The sequence below is a fragment of the Camelus ferus genome, chromosome 6 (assembly GCF_009834535.1).
Source record: "Camelus ferus isolate YT-003-E chromosome 6, BCGSAC_Cfer_1.0, whole genome shotgun sequence".
Taxonomy (NCBI): domain Eukaryota; kingdom Metazoa; phylum Chordata; class Mammalia; order Artiodactyla; family Camelidae; genus Camelus; species Camelus ferus.
The window spans coordinates 43,944,396-43,966,831 of NC_045701.1; the positions used below are offsets into that span (position 1 = coordinate 43,944,396).

Genomic DNA, 22,436 nt, shown 5'->3' on the forward strand with positions numbered 1-22,436 from the left:
AGTTTTATTAATTAGTTAACACTTTTATAAGGATAAACAGGATTGTTTTCAGTGAATCCGGCATATCTACTGGTAAAATATCTGTTATTTTACCAGGATTAACTAGATTTTTTATTAGAAATACTTGTCTCAGAGTGATTACTCTAACAGAGAAGGAAACTTTCAAAGATTCTTCTGTAAAAACTGAAACTTAAAAAAATTGTTTTTGAATCAGTATAGGTAGGAGGAGGTTACAAAGGATGAAGACAGAAAGGATGAATCTCTCTGACATGGTAATTCTTGGAGTATCAGCATCTTTTAGTGGATAAATGGATAGAATAAATATTTATTATTTCTCCTTGTCCCTGGTTTTATTGCATTGGATGGTATTGCTTTACAATAACAAAATGAAAGAGGATAAAAGTATACAATGTACAATTGAAGGGAATAGTAAATGCTTTTCTATGAAGATTGTAAAAGTCTTCCCAGAGTGTTAAAATTTCCTGCCAGCATGTGCTATTAACATTATCCAATATTAGTTTTAGTCTTTTTGCTTGTCTTTTCTACTCAGAAATTAAAATGGAATGATTAAATGTTTTATTTAGATCTGATGGTCAAGATTCTTTTAAAATGTCGTATTTTTAAGATAAGTTCAGGAGTAAAATAGCAGGATGAATTAATCAGATTCCAATTTTACGGTATGATTGGAATCATATGGGTAACATTACAGTGGAAAGCATATATGACTCAGCAGTGGGAGCTCTGTGTTTTAACTCTGGTATTTTAATTTTGCATAAATCATTTAAGCTCCTAGCCTCAGTTTCCTTGGTTGTAAGATGATAGACTTGAACTGATTGACCTTAGAGAATCCTTCAAGATCTTCCTAAAATTTGGATTCTGTGATTATATCACTTTCTGTAGTCTGGTTTTGAAGAAGAAAACAAAACAATGCCAAACCTCAACAGAGCATCACTATCACTAGGCAAAAAGGAATCTGTTACCCCAAAATAAATAGTGGGGGGTATGGAAAGGTGTTTTGGTCAGAATAATTTTAAAGGGTCTGTTTCTTCTATGCAGATGTTGAGAATAGTGAAGAGTAGCTTGTACTCAATAGTGGCATTTTTCTTGAAATGTGGGTGCTTCTCTTGGATGAGTAACTTAGAGATGTTTGTTCTTTATTTGCAGATTAACTGAAACAGAGTTTAAATTTGAACTTTTAGAAAAAGATCCTTATGCACTTGATGTTCCAAATACAGCATTTGGCAGAGGTAGTCTTTTTTTTTTTAACCCCTCATTTAAAATACATATATTTTTATATATATTGTACATATAGTTTAAATTAGTATAAATTAACACTATTACTTATACATTTTTCAGATTTTGGAGCTAGGGTTCTAATCTAAGTTCTCTCACAATCTCCCAAGTTTCTGAATTTTGTTTCCCAAGCACTAATGTAAATAATGGCTGCCTCCCTTTCTCAGTGCATTTTGTTAGATGATATATTAGTGCCTTGAGTTCCTTGATAAGCAGAGTGCTTGGTACATAGTAAGATACTCATTAATTATTTTTTTGGGGCATGAATGGGTAAGGAGTGCTTAAATGGTGTTAACATTGTGACTGTTTACATAGTAACTATTCTTTGGAATTTGCTTGAATTATAAAAATAAGAATTAAAACAGTTGGTTTAAAATTATTTAAAAGTATTAATTAAAAAGGTGGAAAAACATTAATAAACAGAGTTTTGTTTGCTTTATTATCCCCAAGAGAGAGGACCAGTTCTTTGGAAAATGTATATAGTATTTCTGTCCATTCATTAATGAGTTAGCATTTTTATGATCTTAAGTTTTTCAAAATAATTTTGGTTGACTTGGAGTTAAACTTCTAGGGCAATGAAAACAAACCTTATCGTTATATGGGTAGAATCTTCTTTTAATAACTGTTGAAAAGTGATAAAATTCACTTTTGAAAGTCCAATTTCATTAAAACGAAAGTTTATTTCTACATTGAAGAGATAGCAGATTGTTTTGAATTTCAAATAGTAGCAAAATCTGGAGTGAGGGGAATTATACAGAAGGGATTTTGATCTGAATCTAATGCAAAAGTCTCAGGGTAAATAATGCTTTGATGTTTTGTTATAACTCCATTTGGATATTATATAAGCTATATAATAAAATTGACCATGTTTTGAAAAGTGTTATTTTGGTGGTATTTAAGTTTGGTTTTTGATGTTGTTGCTGATTTTTGATCTTTGAAAGCATAACCATTATTTGGGAGTGGTGAAGTTTGTAAAATAATAAGGCTCTTGGTTATATGGTTTATAGGTAAAGTGATTTACTTAAAGAACTAGTAAATGTAAACTGAATTTTCACTGGTGATGAGGTGATGAATCAAAAGTAATTTCTGATGCTTCAGATTATTTTCTATTTTTTCCCCTACTTTTCAAAACCCAAGCTTTATTCAAGTAATTCATGGCCCAGTGCAGCCTATCTGGCCCTGATTTAAACTGAGCCCGTCCATGTTACAACCCTCACCAGCTGAATGAAATATCAGGAAGTGTACTGCCACTAAAAGAAAGCAAAACCGAATGCCATGCCCCTCAAAACCTCTGTAACTCAAAAATATCACCAGTGTCCTTTGCTTAATATGGTATGGTTATTTAAGTGTATTTAGTTACCAAGAGGATGATATTTTTATTTACTGAATGTCCATTTGGTAGATAGACTTTAAAAACATAGGGTTCCATTTTTAATTCTAATCAGCAAAGCCCAAGGGATGGTTAGTATTTAGGACATGGAATAAACTTAAATTGGCAATAGGATGACCCGATGGTAATTGTTGAAGTGAGGTTCTAATCTGTAGTATAGGTGATTGAAACTATGAATTTAAATATGCTGTTTTAATTATTCCAGAGCATTCCCCATATGGTCCCTCACCATTGGGTCGACCTTCACCTGAAACGAGAGCTTTTCTCTCCCCTCCAACTTTGTTGGAGGGTCCACTCAGATTCTCACCTTTGCTTCCAGGGGGAGGAGGAAGAGGTATATTGTTTAAACATCTTTATTACTCTAGATTTCTTCCTTACTTTATATTTTCATCTCAACTTATCTTTAAAATGATCTTTAAAATAAACCTTTGGGTAATACAGGCATTCCTTGCACTTATTGTGGGTAGTTACTTTTGTTTGGAAAAAGGGAGCTTTATGACATCTAATTTTAATACATTTTTCTCTTAGAAACATTGGTATAATAGATTACATTTTGGTCAAGGACTTGCTGCATCTCTTTTTAAATCATATTTTAACTTCTTAAAAATTACTGTGCTACATAATATATAACTTTATAAAGACTACGTAAAATACATAACAATATAACCTAGCATAAAATTTTATTTTAATGAAACATTATTGGAATATAGAATTTAAAACCTTTTTTACTTCATTATAATGACCTTCTTTTTTAGAGTCAAGGAATTCAGAAGTGCTCTCTTGTAGGCAGAATTTTGTTGGGAACCTTAATGGAGACCTAAATCATTTGTTAATAGGTTGAGAAACTGACCCAAGATTGTCTGCTTCGTAATCCCCCTTACGTGTTTTTGAGAACTTCCAGAGCCACGTCAAGCCGAAGCATTAGCTGTTGATCTTTCTGCATTTTTTTCATCAGCGTACACCCTGATGTACTTGTGTACCTTGAGTTTTTCTCTTTTGATCTCTCACCATATTTGTTTACTTTGTCAAGTTGCTTTAAAATTTTCTCTTGGAGTGTGGCAAAATTGAAGCCTATTTATTCCAAAATTAGGAGTCTTAGATTTTTATTTCCAAATCTGTGTTTATATAATGTCGTATCACACACCAACAGAAGTGTAACTGAAACCAGTTATATGCTACCCTTACTACTTTTGATGCTCCCTGGTATCTTCTATTCAGTTCTATTCCATTGCATTAAAAAGAGAATGCTGATTAAGACAAAGTTAATTTCATGCACTAAAATGGGTTGCAGCCAGCAGTCTGGTGCCCTCTCATAAGGGTCAATTGACTAAACTGCCAAATGTCAATCACTGGAAGTTGAAGGACATAAGTCAAGGATTGCTTGTAGTCAACTGAATATTTGGAATAAGGATACAAATTACCTTTGATTTCTCCTCTCCTATTTAAATTACTTTCCTCTCCTTTTTAATTACTTTCAAGATACAGTGTGGTTCGATCACTTGCAAGGGCGTTTTACTATTTGTTAGAAAAGCTACAGAAGTTTTAGGTAAGTTATTAGCAGGTCTTAAAAGAGTTGCTTTGGACTAAAAGTTTCTATGACCCACCAAAGAAGAATGACCTTTCTTTACCTTCCTCTTACTATCTTTTTTCTTTTTTTTAAATTTGAAAGTTTGGATGCGATATATGTTTGAATAAGATTGCGTATAAGGAAAATAATTTCTTTTTAGAGTAAATTGTATATAACTTTTGGACTGAATGAAAAATCTTAACCTTTAGCAATTTCATGTTTGTAGTTTTTCATCTGGTAGGCAGTCAGTTGGTCTGTACTTTATTCCTTTGGAAGTAAGCAATCAGGAGAAAGCCTTTGAATGTCTCCTTTAAAGATCTGTTCTTCATTCTAGATGAACTCAGCCTAATTGACATTTGCACATTTCTTACTGATTTAACTTTCTGCTTTCCCAGCCTTTTTCATCTAATGATTTGATTACAAGGATAAGCAAGCTATATTTGAATATTCTTGCATTCTTAAAATGCAAGAAATATTTGAGAAATTTAATAGGATGTACAACTATAAGGAAAAGTTGACCTTCTGACATAAAAGTCATTTGGCCTCCTGACTACTCTACAAAAGAGAGTACATAGAAAAACCTTAAAAGATTACTACTATATATTAAAAAAAAAAGAATGGTATACTGATTTGCACAAGTTAACCATGAAAAGGTCAAATTAGTTTTATTCTCTTAAAGGAGGTACTAAAATGTGGCAAGCATTTTAGAAAGATTTCTGTTAAAATAATTTTCTAAAAGCTGTTCTTTGAAAGAGTAAATAAGCTTTTATTTTCTGGGCACTATAATTTTGAGAGACCTCATTCCCCATTCAATGACAGATGAGGTATTGATATATTTTGTTATTTAATATATTAAATTTTTTATATTTGTCTTTTTCATTTTAATTGTATGTGGGCTATTAAATGAGGTACTGTTTTTTTCTAGTGGTCTTAGGATGGGAACTTTAAAATGATTCCCCTCCTTTATAAATGTAAGCATGCCAGATTTTCTTATACAGATGAGAGTTTTGGGGTGGGGGAGATAATTAGGTTTATTTATTTTTAATGGAGATACTGGGGATTGAACCCAGGACCTCTTGCATGTCAGGCATGCACTTTACTACTGAGCTATACCCTTGCCCTTACAAATGAGTGTTAATCTTGTTCAAAATGTTTATTCCAACAGTGCTGTTGTCTTGAAACTTTTTTTATATTTGCCTTTAGCGTTGTCAGCTCTTTCTGAAAGTGAATTTGATATTTAGAAATTGCTTTTTAAAGCCAAATTTATTTGGTGGGTATAAAGTTTTGTAATCAGAGTGGTTAAAATCATTTTGAGGCAGGAGATGAGTCATGTAACATTAAGTTGTAATTTCTTGAGTTGCTCTTAAATTAATCTAATTAACATTTCTAAAAGAGTTGTTTACTTTGACTAGTTACAAAATTATTGAAATAGGTATATATCTTCTAAGATGACTGTTTTAAAGGACTCATGCTCTTTTTGGCTTTTGACATATTAGTTTAAAGAACAAAAAACCCATTTTACAATTATCTTGTTACATTGGTATAGCAGTCTTTACTTTGCAATTTAGTTTCTACTCTTACTTTTCAGACTTAGTATTTATAATTTAACCACAAATTTTATGTGTAAACAATGATGTTGATAACATTTAAAATGAATTTTGTAGACAAGTGCTTGTATATGCACATGGCAAAATTATTTTTTCCTTTTGGTCTTAGAAATGTCTATGGTAGGATAGTTATAGTCTGATGTGTCTTAGGGGAGCTTTGTTGGAACCTGATTGTTTTCCCTTTTTAAAACCTGTCTGCATTTTATTTGGTATAAGTCTTATAATACTTTTTTAGATAAAACAGAGTTGTATTTTTCTTCTTTAATTAGGCTCAGGAGGCCCAGGGAACCCTCTGGAGCATCACATCACCAATGAAAGAGGAGAGTCAAGCTCTGATAGGTTAACTGATCCCCACAGAGCGGCTTCTGACACTGGCTCCCTTTCACCAACCTGGGAACAAGATCGTAGGATGATGATCCCTCCATCAGGTATGAAAAGAGGATAGTTACTACTTACATTTGAAAGACAACTAGTATGTGCAACATACAGGAATGGAAGAAATGAGGTGTACAAGTGTGTCCTGTCTTAAGAAAAATCATGGTATATATAATAAAAAACAACAATACACAAATTTCCAAACAGAATAATTAGGGGTAATTGTTTATATTACCTCCATGCCCCCCCCATTGAATGTCTCTATTGTTTTTGTTGCTCATAGAAGTGATATGTGTTTATGTTTTTGTTAGAAAATTCAGACATTGGAGAAATATGTAATTAGGAAAATGAAAAAGTCTCCCTCATCATCTTAAGCATGCCCTCCCAGAATTTAGTTTTATATCTTTTTAGGGAGTTCTTTTTTTTGATATGTGTTCAGTTGATTGAATTATAGTTTGTCTTAAGTTAGATTCATTTTGATCTCCTTATTGAGATTTTGGAGTCTTCATGCACTTAATAAGGCATACTAAAATCTACAGCGATGCTCTCATCCTCTTAGAGGATGATATTTACTTCAAGTTGTTTCCAAATTTTTGGTCTCTCACTTTTTGAGGAGTGTATATTTCTTGTATCACTTATATCTCTTCTTGTGTAATGATCCTTTATACGCTCTGATGATTAGTATTTGGTTGATAACTTACTGTCTGCATATTTATATAAAATTGAAAGATCTGTGTTTAATTTTTCAATCTTCCTGAAGAGAGTAGATTGAGGAGAGATTAGGATGTGGGGACAAATGTAGATAAGTTTTTGAAAAAATTTGCTTTTAATAAAAGAAGGAGATGAGATAGTAGCTGGAGGGAGAGCTATTTTTGTTTTTTAAAGATAGAAAGTACTACAACACGTTTATTTGCTGATGGGAATAATCTAAGATTGGGAGAGAAGTTGATAATATATGGGAGAGGGTGTAATTAAAAAAATGAAACCCTTGGGTAGTACACAAAGAGGATGGGATCCAGAGTGTAAGTGAGAAATTAAACAGGGACTGAATAACTTTGTGAAAGGAAGGAAGGCGGAGCAGATATGTGCAGATAGAGAGACTGGGCAAGGGTGAATGAAGGTGTTTCAGCTGTGTCAATTTTCTTGATGTGGCAAGGTTGTTAACTTGGGATGGGAGGGGAGGGGACTGTCAGAAATTGGAAGAGGGAGAAAAAGGTATACAATAGCCATTTAGGAGAGTGAAGGAACTTAAATGTCAGTAAAATGTGATATGATTACAGGGCAATCTTGAGTCTCTATTTGAAGTTTATGGTCATAATTTTGAGTGAGGTCAGTCAATACTATATTTTGGTATAGTTTATAATCATAAGAATTTAGTTTATCATTACAGCTACTTTGGGATATTTGCTTTGTGCCAGATGTTAAGTGCTTTTTATTAATCCCTTTAACAGAGTATTTTTCCCATTTCACAAATGAAGAAACAAAAACACAGATAATGTAGCACAATCCTGTGTATTACCTCCCAGAATTTCCATATTAATACTTGTTTCGTATGTGTGTGTGTGTGTGTGTGTGTGTGTGTGTGTGTGTGTGAGAGAGAGAGAGAGAGAGAGAGAGAGAATGTGTAAATAAAACAAACAAAAAAAATCACACACTATGTGAGTTGAAGTCTATTCTGTTTACCTTCTCAGGGTCATTACCTTCCTTCTTTCCCAGAGGCAACTACTCATGAGTTTAATGTGTATAAACTAGTCTATATTTGATTTTTTTAAAAGTATGTTTCTATTTTATCAAGTTTTTAATCAGCATATGTTCTTGCATTCTTTCCATTTTAATATAAAGTTTGTTATTTTAATTGCTGTGCGATGTTTAAATATATGAATATACTGCAGTTCGTTTGTGTAGTCTTATTCAGTCTCATCTGATGAACACTTGAGGGTGTTTCAGTGTTTCACCATTGCTAACAATTCTGCAGTTAACATCTTTTTTGTATATATATTCTTTAGAGATGAGTCCAGGTAATGAAATTGCTGGGAAGTAAGATATGCATATTTTAGGTTTTAAGTGGATATTGTCCATTGTCCTCAAGAGTGATTATCGTGAAGTATTTGAGAGTAGCTTTTTCTTCAATACTTGATGTAAAACTTTTTTTGAATATTTCCAGCCGTATGAGTTAAAATTTTTCTCATTTTTTTTTATTATTCCTTGTAGCTCTTTGATTATTAGTAAGCTTGAACATCTTTTCTTGTTCATTGGTCATCTGTATTTTCTCCTGTAAATCACCTGATTTATTTCTCTTTTGCTTACTAGGAATTCTCAGTATACTTTGGATACTAATGTTTTGTCTTTTGCTTATTTCATTATTATGTATGTTATTGTTATACAACAGTTTCAAATTTTGTTTTAGGTAAATTAATCCATTTTGTTTTTTTGGAATTTTTGTTTTGTTTAAGACATATCTTTAGATCAAAAAGATATTCTCTGTTTTCTTCTAAAAATTTAAAGTTTTGTTTTTGGTTTTTAAGTCTTTTTAATCTGTATATTTTTTGTTTTGGGACAGTGTGAGGAGTTCCTTTTTTCCCCATTGGATAGACAGTTTTAATACTGTATATTAGTTTATCAATTTGAAATATCACTTTTAAATTAAATGCCCTTATTTGCACAGGTCTGTTTCTTAGACATTCTCTTTATACCATTGGTTTCTTTATTCTAGAGTCATAACCTCTCCATATCAGTGCTTTCATCAACTACTTTCTGGAAGTTTTGCTTTTCCATTTCTTTAAATTCCTTAATCATCAGATTAAACTATTTCTTCACATTCTGTTTTAAGTGAAGATTCTTACTATACTTGATTAGTAACCATTATTGAATTAAAAAAATTCAGATCCTTTGTATATCTTTATAATTCTTCTTAACCATGTTGATATTCCTGTTACGTGATAGACTCCCAAACTGTTAGATTGTTACTCAGGGAACTATTGCTGTCCAAGATTTGTTTTGGAATGAAAAGACATGAACAACATTTTTGTTTTTAACTAGACATGTTGAATTTTATTCTAATTTTTAGTTTATGAAATTGCTTCACAATGCCCTGTACATTTCTTCCCACCCCTTTTTTTCCCCCTGATTCTTTTTCTCTCCCTTCTTTCTTTTTAATCATCTCTTCTTCTATAAGCCTGGTAGAAAAGGTAAGAAAGCAAAAAAGAAAGGAACTGTTCACGTCCTTATTTGTATTTCAGTCTTGCGTTGGTCATATGCCTTCCATACGGTTTTATCTTATTACATTGTCCGTCTGTATATATGTACACGTACTTAAACATGTATATGTATATTTGAGTGTCACCAGAATACCCTTATTTACTCATTCATCCTTCCTTATTTTTCTTTCAGAGCAAACTTTTCCTCCTCCGTGACACCATTTCTGATTCCTCCAAACAGAATTAGATAGGCCATCTCCCATATTATTTGTATGCCCCTTTATTTAAAACATTAATTTGTTTCTATTTGTTTCTATCTCTGTTAGACTATACACAGCCTGTATCAAAACCAACTTTGTGGGGGAGGGTATAGCTCAAGTGGAAGAGCGCACGCTTAGCATGCATGAGGTCCTGGGTTCAATGCCCAGTACCTCCTCTAAGAATAAACAAACAAACCTGATTACCTCCCCCTACCAGAAAAAAATAAAGCTTAAAAAGACCCCCCAACTTTGTATCACTAATGCCTGGCATACAATAGGCACTGGGAGATTTAAGGAATGGACTGTTTTCACCAAAGGAGGACAACATGGGCATATGATTTATAAAGTAAAATACTTGCAGCAAAATTTTGTTTTTCTGAGGTTACCGATACTGTGGGGAGATGTTCTTTAGCAACAAAGTAAGGATATGGTATCTTGAGATACCTGATTAAGAAAGAGTTGGGAAGTCTTCAGGTTTCCCCACTGTATCCCCTTGCCCAGCTGTGCCATTTAATTAATCCCATGTTTAAAGTAGGAAGGGAGAATGCAGGTTAGATCTCACTGGCTGGTATTGGCCTTTTCTTTCACTGGGCCAATTCAGACCGTTGAGTCAGCCGTGAAAAAAGGGGGCAATGAGCCTTCAAGACTATGTGGATCTTTCTGTCCTGTTGCATCCCTTCGCCCTTGGGAGCTCATTAAATACAATTCTCTCCATCGACTCTGGTTAATGTCAGGTGGTTTCCTTGGCTTTGTGTGGGACAGGTCTGTCAGTAAGGTCCCAGTGGCAGGATCAGAGGACAAGTGGCATACCCAATATTGTATGGCATTCACATTATGAACCATTGCCTGGACAGTCACGGAAGGCAGTTTTAGGCTTTTGTCTGTATCTGTTAGGATAGGAGAGAGTCACACAGCTCATTCCCTTCGACCTTTGCCATATTTTGGGGATGGGCAAATGCCTACTTAATGCATTGAAGTCTGCCATCGTCTATCAGAGATGAGATAGACTACCTATGTTTTTTCAAGTGTGATGAACGCTACAAGGATCCATGGATTATTACCATTTTGTCATCATAAATGACACCTGGGGACAAAGAAAGGTGGTTTAGAATCCCCTGAGTCTGAGTCTGTACCAGATTTGTGTCTCTCCAGATACCCTTAATCTTCCTTCATTCTTTGAGTCAGAGATCTTTCCCTTTGGTTGTAGAGGGAAGTTAAACTCCAAAATATTGAAGTTACTGAAAATCTGATTACTTGATGACCTCTGAATGATGCTCTTTCTGCTTTGGTGACCATTTCTTTTATCATTGTCTGTTCTGCTTAATTTCTTGCTATGTTTACAACATATTCTGTTTTTTCTTTCTTTACTGATAGCTAGCTCCTAAAAGTCTTTTTTTGATATATTGATGTATCCACTAACTTCCACTATTATTAAAATTGAAAGCTGAATATATATAACTAATTTCTATTCATATATTCTAATTTACACATAGTAATAGAAATTTTCAAACTCCAGGATAGCATTACACTTGTGTTTACTACAAAAACAGTTATTGCCTTTAGTAAAATGTGTAATTTTCTTAAAATTGTTTACTATTACCTACCAAGAATATGGATCAAAGTCTTTTAGAAAGCAAGAAAAATATCTACATTCATATATTAAACTTCAGTTAACTTGATTTATTTTTATTCTAATGGAGATATTTTAAAAACGTGTTTTCCAGGCCAGCCATATCCTGATGCAGTTCTTCCTCCACAAAGGCAAGACAGATTTTATTCTAATTCTGGTAGACTTTCTGGACCAGCAGAGCTTAGGAGTTTTAATATGCCATCTTTGGATAAAACAGGTAGGTAATACTTTGTGTGCGTATATGTGTTTTTTGATAATGGTGGCGTAGTAAAGAACTGGAAGCTGAATAAAGGACTAATTGTGATCTCTGCTTAGCTCTTAAGGCCAAAATCTCTTTCCTGAAAATTTCCTGGTTTTAAGTTTCTTGTTATACTGTGTGTATCCACGGCATCTACACATATGTAGATGGTTGGTTTGGACAGCATGATAATGAATTTACTGTATGTACCTATAATGGTTAATTTTACTGTGTTTCATGATTAACTTTCTAGTTTTTCAGTCCACTTATGTATATCCTGTTTAGTAATCAGGGAAGTTAGACTGGCATGAATGGATATGTGAAAATCCACCAGAAAAATAATTTGAGTAATGCTCTGTTGTTGGGTTAATCAGTTACCTTTTAAAAACATTTTCATGCTTATATAGATTTAACTCACATTTACTGAGCAGTCGTTTGTCAGGAGCTCTTTTACTTAAACCACCTCACAGCAACTCATTGATATTGAGAAATATAGATAGCCAGTGTGTCAATTAGGAGTGCAGAACATTAAGAAAATAAAAATATTAAAAGTAAATAGAAAAGTAAAGTAAATTTATTGGTAAAAGGGTTCCCCGGGAAAGGATATATATATATTGAGGAGGGGGATTATCCAGCTGAGGTACATACTGTTTTAGGAAATCAGTCTTTTTTTGAATAATAAGCAGAGAAGTGGACTATGGCTTGGTTTTCTGCTGTTGGTTATAATTAAGTTAATTATTTCTGTTTGGGTTTTGAAATTGTTTTCCCCCATTAGTTCAAGCTTAATGGAATAAAAGTGTATGTATGATTGAATCAATGTCTAAACTAATGCTATTTAAAATTTTTCACATGTCCTTTTTTTTTTTTTTTTTTTGGTAATTGAACATTGTCCAATTTAGCAGATAGCTTTTAGGTGCCTTCTGTTTAGAAGGTATCCTGCTTGACATGTTAGCTAATATGATTTTAGTAAGGCATAGTTTTTAGCTGTAAGAAGCTAATAATTAAATAGGGGAGAAAGACAAATATATATGCTTAACTAATACAGGTCAGAATAGCAAGTCCCACTAGAGAACATGGCTGTGTTCACAGAAAGGGAGAACTCCCATATAGTTGGAGGATCAGGGAAGACACCATCAGGAGGTGGCATTTGAGCTGCTTCTGAGGGAATCTGAAAAATTAGTTAAGAAGTAGGGGTCTGCGTCAGTAATAATGAACAGTATAAGTAAAAACAGAAAAGACAGCATGACTTATTGATGGATAATGGCTGTAAAACTGAGATATTAACCCCTTGCAAGGTCTTATGAGGGTTAAATGAGTTAAGGTGTGTGAAAGTATTTTGTATGTATAAAGATGCTATATATATGTAATACGTTGTTGTTGGTTTATCAACATTTGGTATTTACATGAAGGAGAGTGGTGAGTGATACAGTTGAAGCACATTAACTAACAGTAGTGCTTAGTAAACGTGTATTGAGTGAAATGAATTATCTCGTTTAATCTTCACAATGAACCAGTGAAATAGATACCGTTACCCTGATTTTATAGATCAAGAAACCAAGGCTCAAAAAGGTGTTCAAAATCTCACATAGGAAGCATCAGAGGCAGGATTTGATCCCATGTCTGACTCCAGAACCATGGTCTTGATCCCTGCACGTCACTGGAATGAGAGGGTAGTGGAGCAGTTTAGTGCATCAGCCCCGCCACTGATGCACTAAATGTCTGTAGAATGCTTACTGTATGACATGCATTATGGTAGCTGCTGTATTTCAGCGGTGAATAGGTCAGCAGTTCTTATACCTTGAGGTCTAGTAAAGGTCTACAGGCATTTGCACTATGTACTGACAGAAGTAATGAGTGCATGATGTTATGGGAGCACGTGAGTTGCTAACCTGGATGACAGGTATTGGTGTTTTGAGTGTGAGAGAGTCAAGAAAATCTTTTTGGAGGAAGTGACATATAAGGTGAGAATTAAAGGAGTAGTTAGCTGGGCCAAAGTATGTGGATTTTCTGGAAGGAGAGAATTGCATCCTTAAAGACTTAGAGTTGAGAGTGTCCTGTAAATTATGGCTGTAACACAGAGTGGAAGTCATAGAATATTGAAACAGGTAGTGAAGAGGTAAGTGGTGCATAAAGTTTTCAAGGCCTTGCAAACCTGTTCAGAAATTTTAGACCTATCTGCAGGATAATGGGAACACACTAAAGGATTTTAAACAGAGAAGTAATCAGATCTGCATTTTAGAGAAATAATTTTAGTTGCATTGTGGTGAAAGGACTGGAGGGAGCTGTTGAGACTGGAGGGAGGGTATAACCTTTTAGGAGACTGTGACGGGAATCTACCCTAGTGACAGCGGTGCCTTAGCGGAGGGGATGGATGCATGAGAAGAGACGGGGAGAAGACAGAAGTGGAAGGACTTAGGATTGAAGGCATGGAGCAAGGGAGAAGGAGGAGTCTTGGCTGTTGCCTAGGTTCTCGGCGGTGGCATGTGGGCCATTCGCTGTTCTGAAGCAAGGAACAAGGAACAGTGGAACGTTTGACAGGAAAGATTGTTTCATTTTGAACTTAGAAAATTAGCAGCACCTGTTCTACACCTGCAGGACTATCCAAGTAGGCATGTCAAGTTTTGAAGTCCTGGGGGAAGTAGCTCGATCTGAATTATACATCTGGAAGTCATTAGTGGCATCCGTCAAACTAAAGCTGTAGGAGTGGATGAGATTTCTCAAGGAGAGAATGAGAAGGGATGGAGGGCCGAGGGTGAACTCTGAGCTGACCACTGTTTAAGGATGGTCAGAGTAGTGGAGCCCACCAGTGGGACTGAGAAGGAGCAGCTAGAAAGGAGAGACAGAGAAGGGTGCCATCAGAGAAGCTGAAGGCTGAGAGAAGTTAAAAGAGGGAGGCAGTAGTCTACAATGGAAAGAATAACATTAAATAAGGACTAAGGAGTTAGTTCTGTTTTAATTTAGTGAAAGAAGAGCTTTTTCTTTCTTTCTTTTTTTTAATCTGGGGGCAATAATTTCAGTGGAGCGGTGGATGTTGCACATAGATGGCAGTACAGTGAGGACAGAAGGGGAGGAATTCTGAACTATATATATGTATATAGAACAGCTTGTGATGGTGAAGGGAGAGATAGCTGTAAAGGGGTGATTCTCTTTTTCTGTCTCATTTTTAAATAGTAGTTGGGAGAGCCTTGCTGATAGGATGGGTCTAGCAGAAAGGGAGGGAGGAGGGAGGCAGTGGAGAGAGGAGGGTCCCTGCGGAACCTGGAGGGGAGGGATTCTGAGTACAGGATCAGGGTCTTAGATTGTCCAGAGGAATCCTTTTCCATGACAATAGGAGGAAAGATTATAGGACTGTAGTTGCTGATACATTTATGTTTGACTACAAAAAAGTTAGGGGAGTTTCTAGGTGACTGGTATAGCAGGTTTGAGGAGATTGGAGGTTTGAAATTGTTGAGGAGAAAACTGGCTTAAAGACAGAAGAAAGGCGAGGCATTTGGCAGCTGGAAGTATGGCTAGAGCTCTTGTCAGCCTGGAGTGGCTGGAGCTGTCTCCTTGGCTCTGTGATTTATTTTACCCTCAGAAGTACTGGGTGGCTCAGGTCTAGGCAGAGTGGAAGCAAAGAATTGAATTAATCTAGGGCTGAATGTGGTGAAGCACATGTGAAAAATGGCCATTAGTAGGACGTTAATGACTGGCTATAGTGATGGAGTTTGAAGTCAGTCAATTAGGGAAGGAAATGAAGAAAGGAGGATACAGAGTTCGATCAGAGGACCGGAAGCTTCAGTGTCATCCAAGGACAGGTACAGTGAGAGGAACTACTTGCGGTTGGAGAGAAGGCTGTTTGAATTTATGTTCTCAGAGACTGAGCAGTTCTTGATGATAAAGTCTAGGAACATTTATTTAGAAACAGTGACTAAATTCAGTTGCTAGTCTGTGTTACCTGATGGAGGAATAAGGAAGGAAAGATGAGAGGGAAGGAGGGAGGAAAAAAGGAAAGAAGTAAGGCAGGAGAACAAAGAAGGAAGGAATGGAAGAAAGAAGGAAGGGAGGAGAGGAATGCTGCCTCCTAGAAACCTCCCTAATGATGCTGCTCACAGGATTGCCTTGAACAAGCTAGGGAAACCACTGCTACATGCCTTTGCAGAACTCTGAGTCTGCCAAAATTTATAGGGACCGACCTCAAGCTGTCTTTAGGCCCTTAGACCGGATGCTGGTATCAAGCTGGTTTATGCACTGACAAGGGGAGGGGAATATCAGGAGATACTGTGATCTGGAGATCTAAGCATGGAGTGATAAATCAAGTATTTTTCATGGTTTAACTTTTATGTCTAGATGGGCCAATGTCCTCAGAAATGGAATCCAGTAGAAATGATAGTAAAGACGATCTTGGTGTAAGTATTGTAACTAGAATTTTATCCATGTATTTTTTATCCATGTAGTTTTTGATTAAAAGCTGCTTCTTTCCCTTTGACAAATATACTTCGTACTCAGCGTTATAGCTGTTTTCTTTCTAAATTGCATCCTATAGTGATCAGGTACAACTTGCAGACTCTAGGTTTGAGTTAGTTCATATAGTTAAACAAGACTTTGAATTTTCCTGCTTGGATTTTTATTTGAATGTTTTAAAGTATATTTTTTGTTTACTATGCTTACAATCTTGGTTTTGGTCATGCTGAAAATATCAACATAAGCATCTTTTCTTTTTTTCAGTACATGCTTGGTAAACAAATGTATATTTTGGTACTCTTGGACTATTCTTTGTGTTTTATCTTTAGCCAGACTATTAACTTTGTTGGTTAAGGCTATTTTCTGTTAATAAAATATTCATGATAGCTGAAATCTATCTAATATGAAAAACTGAGTCCTTCTCTGGAGCCCTTTAAGATGTCGTAGACTGCTTTCTGCCAAGGTGCCTAGATTCTTTCTTCTAAGCCTAAGATTTTCAGGAAAACTATTGCAAATTAGCTGTTTAGTGACTGCCATATGTCAATTTGTTACAGAATTTAAGTGTACCTGATTCATCTCTTCCCATCGAAAGTGAAGCAACTGGCCCTGGCTTTGCTCCTTCACCTTTTCCTCCAATCAGAGGTCCATTGTTCCCATTGGATACAAGGGTCCCTTTCATAAGAAGAGGTCTTCCTTTCCCTCCGCCTCCTCCTCCAGGAAGCATGTATGGACCTTCCCGAGATTATTTTCCACCAAGAGATTTTCCTGGTCCACCACATCCTCCATTTGCAAGTATGCTTTTTTTTTTTTTTCCCTTTAAGCTTAATATATGTCTTATAGAGTAGATCAGAGATACTAATTTTACTTTCTGTACATGTAGTAATACAGTGGAGGAAAATTTTTCTCATGTTCTGTGAATGTACCACTACTTTTCCAAATTGGAAAGATAGCCAGCCATCAGTAATGAGGCTTCAACTTGATTCATCTGAATAATGTGAAATTACTTCTTTATTTCAATAATCAAGAAAATGGTGTTTTTTTGCAGCAATCTTATGTTAATACTAAAATGATTTGTATCTTATTTGATAGAAATTGGGTACTGTGTCAGTTAGTGAAAATATAATTTATACTTTAACATTAAAATTACTGGCTAAAGTATTTTTAAAAATCTTTTTTCACAAGTAGCTCCCATGCAGTCCTGCTTATTTACAGCCTAATATGTGTTTATTATGTTTTGACTAATTGTTGAATTTATTAAAGTTATTTCATAGCCTCACATAAGAAAAGAGGAATAATTGTTTTTATATCTGTCCATTACCATTTAGAACTATAGGTTTTGGCAGAATAAATACATGGTTACCAAACACTAGGCAAAAGCCTATTACTTGCCTGAAGTAGTCATTCTTTTCCACATTCCTCCTCCATTTTTCAAGTTCAAAGTGAATTAAAATGAATTTTATTTAGGGAATTTGAAGACAGTTTTTGATATAACTGGAAATGTTTTAGGGTAGTATCCAATTAGATTTGGGAATTACTGATCTGGATTTTAAGTCTGCTAAAAATTATATTACCTGAAAACCTTTTTTAGAATGAGTTACTATCTTTTGAAATAATTCCTCTCCTTTTTAGAAAGTGTTAAGATGTTAAGATTTTCATAGGACAAAAATTGCACCTAAAGTTAATGATATTCCCTGTAATCATGTGTAGTTGAAGAAAGTATGTTTTACTTGATATAAAAATTCATTTGTTAGATCAGGTAGTTCTTCCAGTGCCAGTTTTTAAAAATAAAGAGAAGTACTAGAAGTTATAAGGTAATGATTTATTGGGGCCACAGTTCAGGTGCTTAAAGTTAAAAATGTCTTTTACCAATCTCTTTGAACAGTGAGAAATGTCTATCCACCGAGAGATTTTCCTCATTATCTTCCCCCAAGAGCTGGATTTTTCCCCCCACCCCCACCTCCTGAAACTAGGGGTGAGTTCCCATCAGGGTTGATTCCACCTTCGAATGAGCCTACTACTGAACATCCAGGACCACAGCAAGAAACTTGACAATATTTTTGGCCTCTCTTCAAAAGTAATTTTGACTTCTCTTTTATTTTCAGTTTAAGTAACTGCTGTTACTTAAGTGATTATACTTTTGCTCAAATTGGAGCTTAATGGAATTATAATTCTCAGGATAGTATTTTGTAAATAAAGATGATTTAAATATGACTCTTATGAGTAAATTATTTCTATTTTATTTTATTCTAGATAGTATAATTATTTTAATTTGATTAACATATCCACTATCACATAAACAGTAATGAGAGTTTTATATCTGTAATCTTGTAGGTGAGGATGTTTTAAACTCCAAAGGCTGTGTCTTCATGCCAAGAACTGTATTTACTGTGGTTGTAGACAAATGTGAAAGTAACTTTATGCTTAATTAAATAAATTTTAATTGATTTAAAGATTTGTTTGGCATTGATAACAATAAAATCAGCTAGTTTTTTCATTAATATGGCTCTGTTAGTTAGTTTTTTTTGCTTCTCCCGATAGCTTTGAGGCTCAAAACTAATGCTTTATGAGCCTTTCCCATTCAATTATCTTAACCAGAAATGTGCCTTCTTTCTTGCAAATAGACATGAATGACCCAAAGCAACAAATTAATACACTTAAAAGTCAAAGTTGATTATATTTTAAAGAAAACCAGGATGTTATCTAATGGCAGATTTCAGAATTTGGATCTTCTTAGTTCATTCACTGGTTTCCTGTACAGTTTTATTTTTTTTCTTGGTTTTCTCTTCATTTGGAAGTATATTTACTGCTGAGCGGGGTATGTTGAGGTTTTCTATAAGAGAACTGTATGAGGCAGTGTGTCATCATTTTGGGCTTTGAACTCATTATCTTTAGAATGTTTTTCTAACTCAGGTTTGTGTTCTGTTATTAGCCATCTTGCACATTAATATGATTATGACAAGAAAGGCACTTAAATATAGCTAATAGATGGTACACTATTTATGTCGAAGTTGATTGTTTTTAATTGTTTACTTGGATTTTTTCTTCAGTGCCAGAAGACAGAAGAGTTAATATTTTTGCACCAAGCAGTGATGCATGTGTAATTGGCACACTTGGTTCCAGCACTTTTCAGATGTTCTTCGAAACACTGCTCTTGTGAGGTGTTTCCACTCCCTCTCCAGGCTCACCCGTGCCTCTGAAAAAAAGGCTGAAAAGAAAGTCTCTGTGGGAAATGCTTGGATAAAACAAGAAGTAGAATGAGGACTATAAAAGCTTTGTTACATTTAGTGTTAAAAACCAGATTTCAGGGGGGCATGAAGTCTACTTTTTTAACTTGGGAAGTGAAAGGAAGAAGGGAAATGCAAGAGGAGTGGTGTGGAGTGTTCCAGTCAAGTGAAAGTTTTTCGTTTGCCCTGGGATAGGGGAGACTTGTCCTGGCTTAAGACAGAAGAGAAGGGGAGAGAGGAAGGCAGATCAAACATAACAGAGAGTGGACATAAACTGAGGCGGAGGGTCATGGAGGAGGCAGGGAGAGCGCTGGGTGAGAGCCTGGTGGAAGAGAAGACTTGATATGGGCTCAGTGGTCTAAAATGCTTCGGGGATTCCAGAGTAAATGAACATAATTAGCTTTAAAATGTTTTATTAAAGTAACATAAACTAATAAGAATACATCAGATAATGGTATTTTAGGATGAATAGCAGGTTTTCCCCATTTACTTCTTATCCCCAGTTAAACTTCCTAGTCAGTTTCTGTTTGAACTCTTTTTTTCCCTTTTTAATTCTGATGATTTTAGAATTTTAGAAGATACACTTCTACCTCTAATTCCTGATTTATCAACTTGATTTTTAAAAATTTATCAGTTTGATTCCTGGAAATGGAAAATTAGGACTTAACACACTTACACTATTCCCGTCCCCATTTTCCTTTCCTCTTCATGTTTGATATTTATCCAGGTTAAGGCTTTCTGTTGTTACCTTTGTAATTAATATATTTAAACCTCTATTCATACCCCTTATCTTTATTCCACCTCCTTTCTTCCCCTACCCTGTCCAAAATCCTGTTTTCTCTTAGCTGTACATTTATGTTTTCAAGGTTGCTAATAATTATATTATGCCTACAAGCATAACCTAGATTTGATCTACAATTTGAAAATCATAAATAGCATTTATATCATTATCATCATTAAATATTATTCACCATCAGGCCAAATCATATATATTTGACCCTTGAACAACATGGGTTTGAACTGCCTGGGTCCACTTATACGCAGACTTTTTTCAATAGTAAACACTGCAGTACTGCACAACCCATGGCTGGTCGAATTTGTGGGTGCAGAACCTTGGATATGGAGGAACCTCGAATATGGAGGAATAGCAGATAAGGAGGGCTGACTATAAGTTATAAACAGATTTTCAACTGTGTTTAGGGTCGGCCCCCCTAACCTCCAGTGTTCTTCAAGGGTCAACTATACTAAGTTTACCTTTCCTCCTCTCCAAATCCCAGTCTTAAAATTTTTGGGTCATGCTGAAGAGAATGTTTTTAAACATCAGGGCCAAATTAATGATTTCTTCTTACCTGTTCTCTCTTTCCGCATTTACGTTTCTGTGATACATTTTGGTTATCTTTATACTTGGGCCAAGAATACAATACCCCCCCCCCCCCGCCACTTTTCTAATGTACTTTCTCTCCCCCCCACATTATTTGCTATTATCATATCCTAATTTATAAAAGTTCTCTTCATATCTTTTCTGTTGGATATATTATTATTTATGTTTTTGTTAAAGACTTTTATTTTGCAGACCTTTGTCCTCCGGCTGCAAACCAGACTGGCTGCGCTCTAGGCCTGTGAACGGAGACTGCCTTTTTTACTGATTTCTTGGAGTTTCTCCTGTTTCCTGTCTTGCTGTTTTTTTTTTTTTAATTAATTTAAGTCTTTTGCTGGAGTTCACAAGTAATTTCCTAAGAACAGATGGGGAATGAAACATTTGTGAATCCTTGCATGTCTGAAAATTGCAATCCTTCAGCCCCCTTTTTGGTGTTTATATGGGTGTAGAATTCTGTGTCAGAATTTTGAATATATTATTCTTTTAACATCAGTCAGTTGACATCAATATGTTGTCTTTTAACGTCCAGTGTTGGCAATGAGAAGTCTGAAGGGAGTTTGATTCTTTTCTCTTTGTTGGGGACCTGAGTTTTGTATAAGACACTTTTAGGAATTTATCTTTGGTGTTCTGAAAATCACAGTTTGATGTGTCTATACTTGAGACTTTTTTCACTTATTTTTGTGTTAGTTCAGGTCCTCTGAGGAGGAGATTCTAAGATGTAATTAGACATAAAGAGATTTATCAAGGGAGAACACCTGTAAAGGATTTAGGGGTGAGAATGCAGAAATAGGTGGAGAAAACCTTCAGACCTTGGTTCAGATTGACTTCTGTGAAAGCAGAGAGAGTGGGAAGCTCAGGTAGGAAGAGCGTCAGATTACAGTGCAGCTCAGAGAAAGCTGCCATCTTTCAGATTCAGAAACCTGGGGAGCCGCGATCCCCAGGGCAAAGATTGCCTGTGAGAGGAGTCCCTCGTTGGGTAGGAACGGCTCTGCTGTAGTGCCCATGCGTGTTCTGTCCTGGCGGGGAGCTGTCCCCAGGGAGAACCTGGTCTTGGTGTGAACCCTGTAGGTGCAGCAGCTGGAGGCTGTCAGCTCACTGCTCCTCACAGCCATCTCTCTTTTGGAGGCGTACTTGGCGCACTCCTGGCTGCCATGTTGTTAGGCACTTCAACTCTGAAGACTCATGTCCCATGTCCTAAAACTCTGGGAAATTCTTTTTTACTTTTAGTAAATTCCTTGTCTATCTTTTCTGTCATATTTTTCATCTCTTTCTCTCTCTTTTTTTTTTTTTTTTTGTTTGTTCTGGAAAGTTTTCTTAACTATATGTTCCAGTCATTCACTTAAAATTTTTATCTTCAACAGTCCTGTTTAATCTTTAAGAGCATTTTTTAAATTATACTTTGTCCCTTTTTCATAGATGCCATCCTTTTTGTAAGAATCTAGTATCTTGAATTTCTCCATAGTATTTTAGAGGTTTCTAAAAGTACTCTTTGAATTATGTGTTTCCTTGGAGGTTAAAAATTCTGTTTGCTTGTTTTGGGCTTTCTTTCTTCACATGCCTGGGAAGCTTAAGTTGTCCATGTTTGGTAAAGATGAACTGGTGATTCCTGTATTAAGCCTCCTGTTTCTTTCATAGTAGCAGCTACTTTGACAGAATTTGATATGAATGCTACAAAAGAGATGGCGGGTTTTGGGGGAAACATGAGAGCTCTCTGGTAACTCTCTGTTTCTCTCTCTTTATCCATCCGTCTATAGACACTTAGATTGTTTCCATGTCTAGGCTAATGTAAACAGTACTGCAGTGAACACTGGTGGTACAGATGTCTCTTCAAGCT

The 22,436-nt window shown here is 35.3% G+C and overlaps 1 protein-coding gene across 13 annotated transcripts in view; it reads left to right on the top strand.

The window, feature by feature from the left end:
- The window catches only part of MIA2 (MIA SH3 domain ER export factor 2), an 81,488-nt gene extending 62,990 nt beyond the window's left edge, over positions 1 to 18,498 (top strand). For 6 of the 13 annotated variants that reach the window (XM_014561967.2, XM_032481935.1, XM_032481937.1 and 3 more), the window contains 7 exons: positions 1,165 to 1,247; positions 2,889 to 3,017; positions 6,127 to 6,285; positions 11,414 to 11,536; positions 15,887 to 15,945; positions 16,555 to 16,792; positions 17,883 to 18,450. In XM_014561967.2, coding sequence (XP_014417453.1) covers positions 1,165 to 1,247; positions 2,889 to 3,017; positions 6,127 to 6,285; positions 11,414 to 11,536; positions 15,887 to 15,945; positions 16,555 to 16,792; positions 17,883 to 18,049 — 958 coding nt within the window. In that variant the 3' untranslated portion in view covers positions 18,050 to 18,450. Of the gene's footprint in view, positions 1 to 1,164; positions 1,248 to 2,888; positions 3,018 to 6,126; positions 6,286 to 11,413; positions 11,537 to 15,886; positions 15,946 to 16,554; positions 16,793 to 17,882 lie in introns of those variants that run through there. The other 7 variants (XM_032481932.1, XM_014561972.2, XM_014561971.2 and 4 more) reach the window with 5 other exon arrangements.
- The last annotated feature ends 3,938 nt before the right edge of the window (positions 18,499 to 22,436 follow it).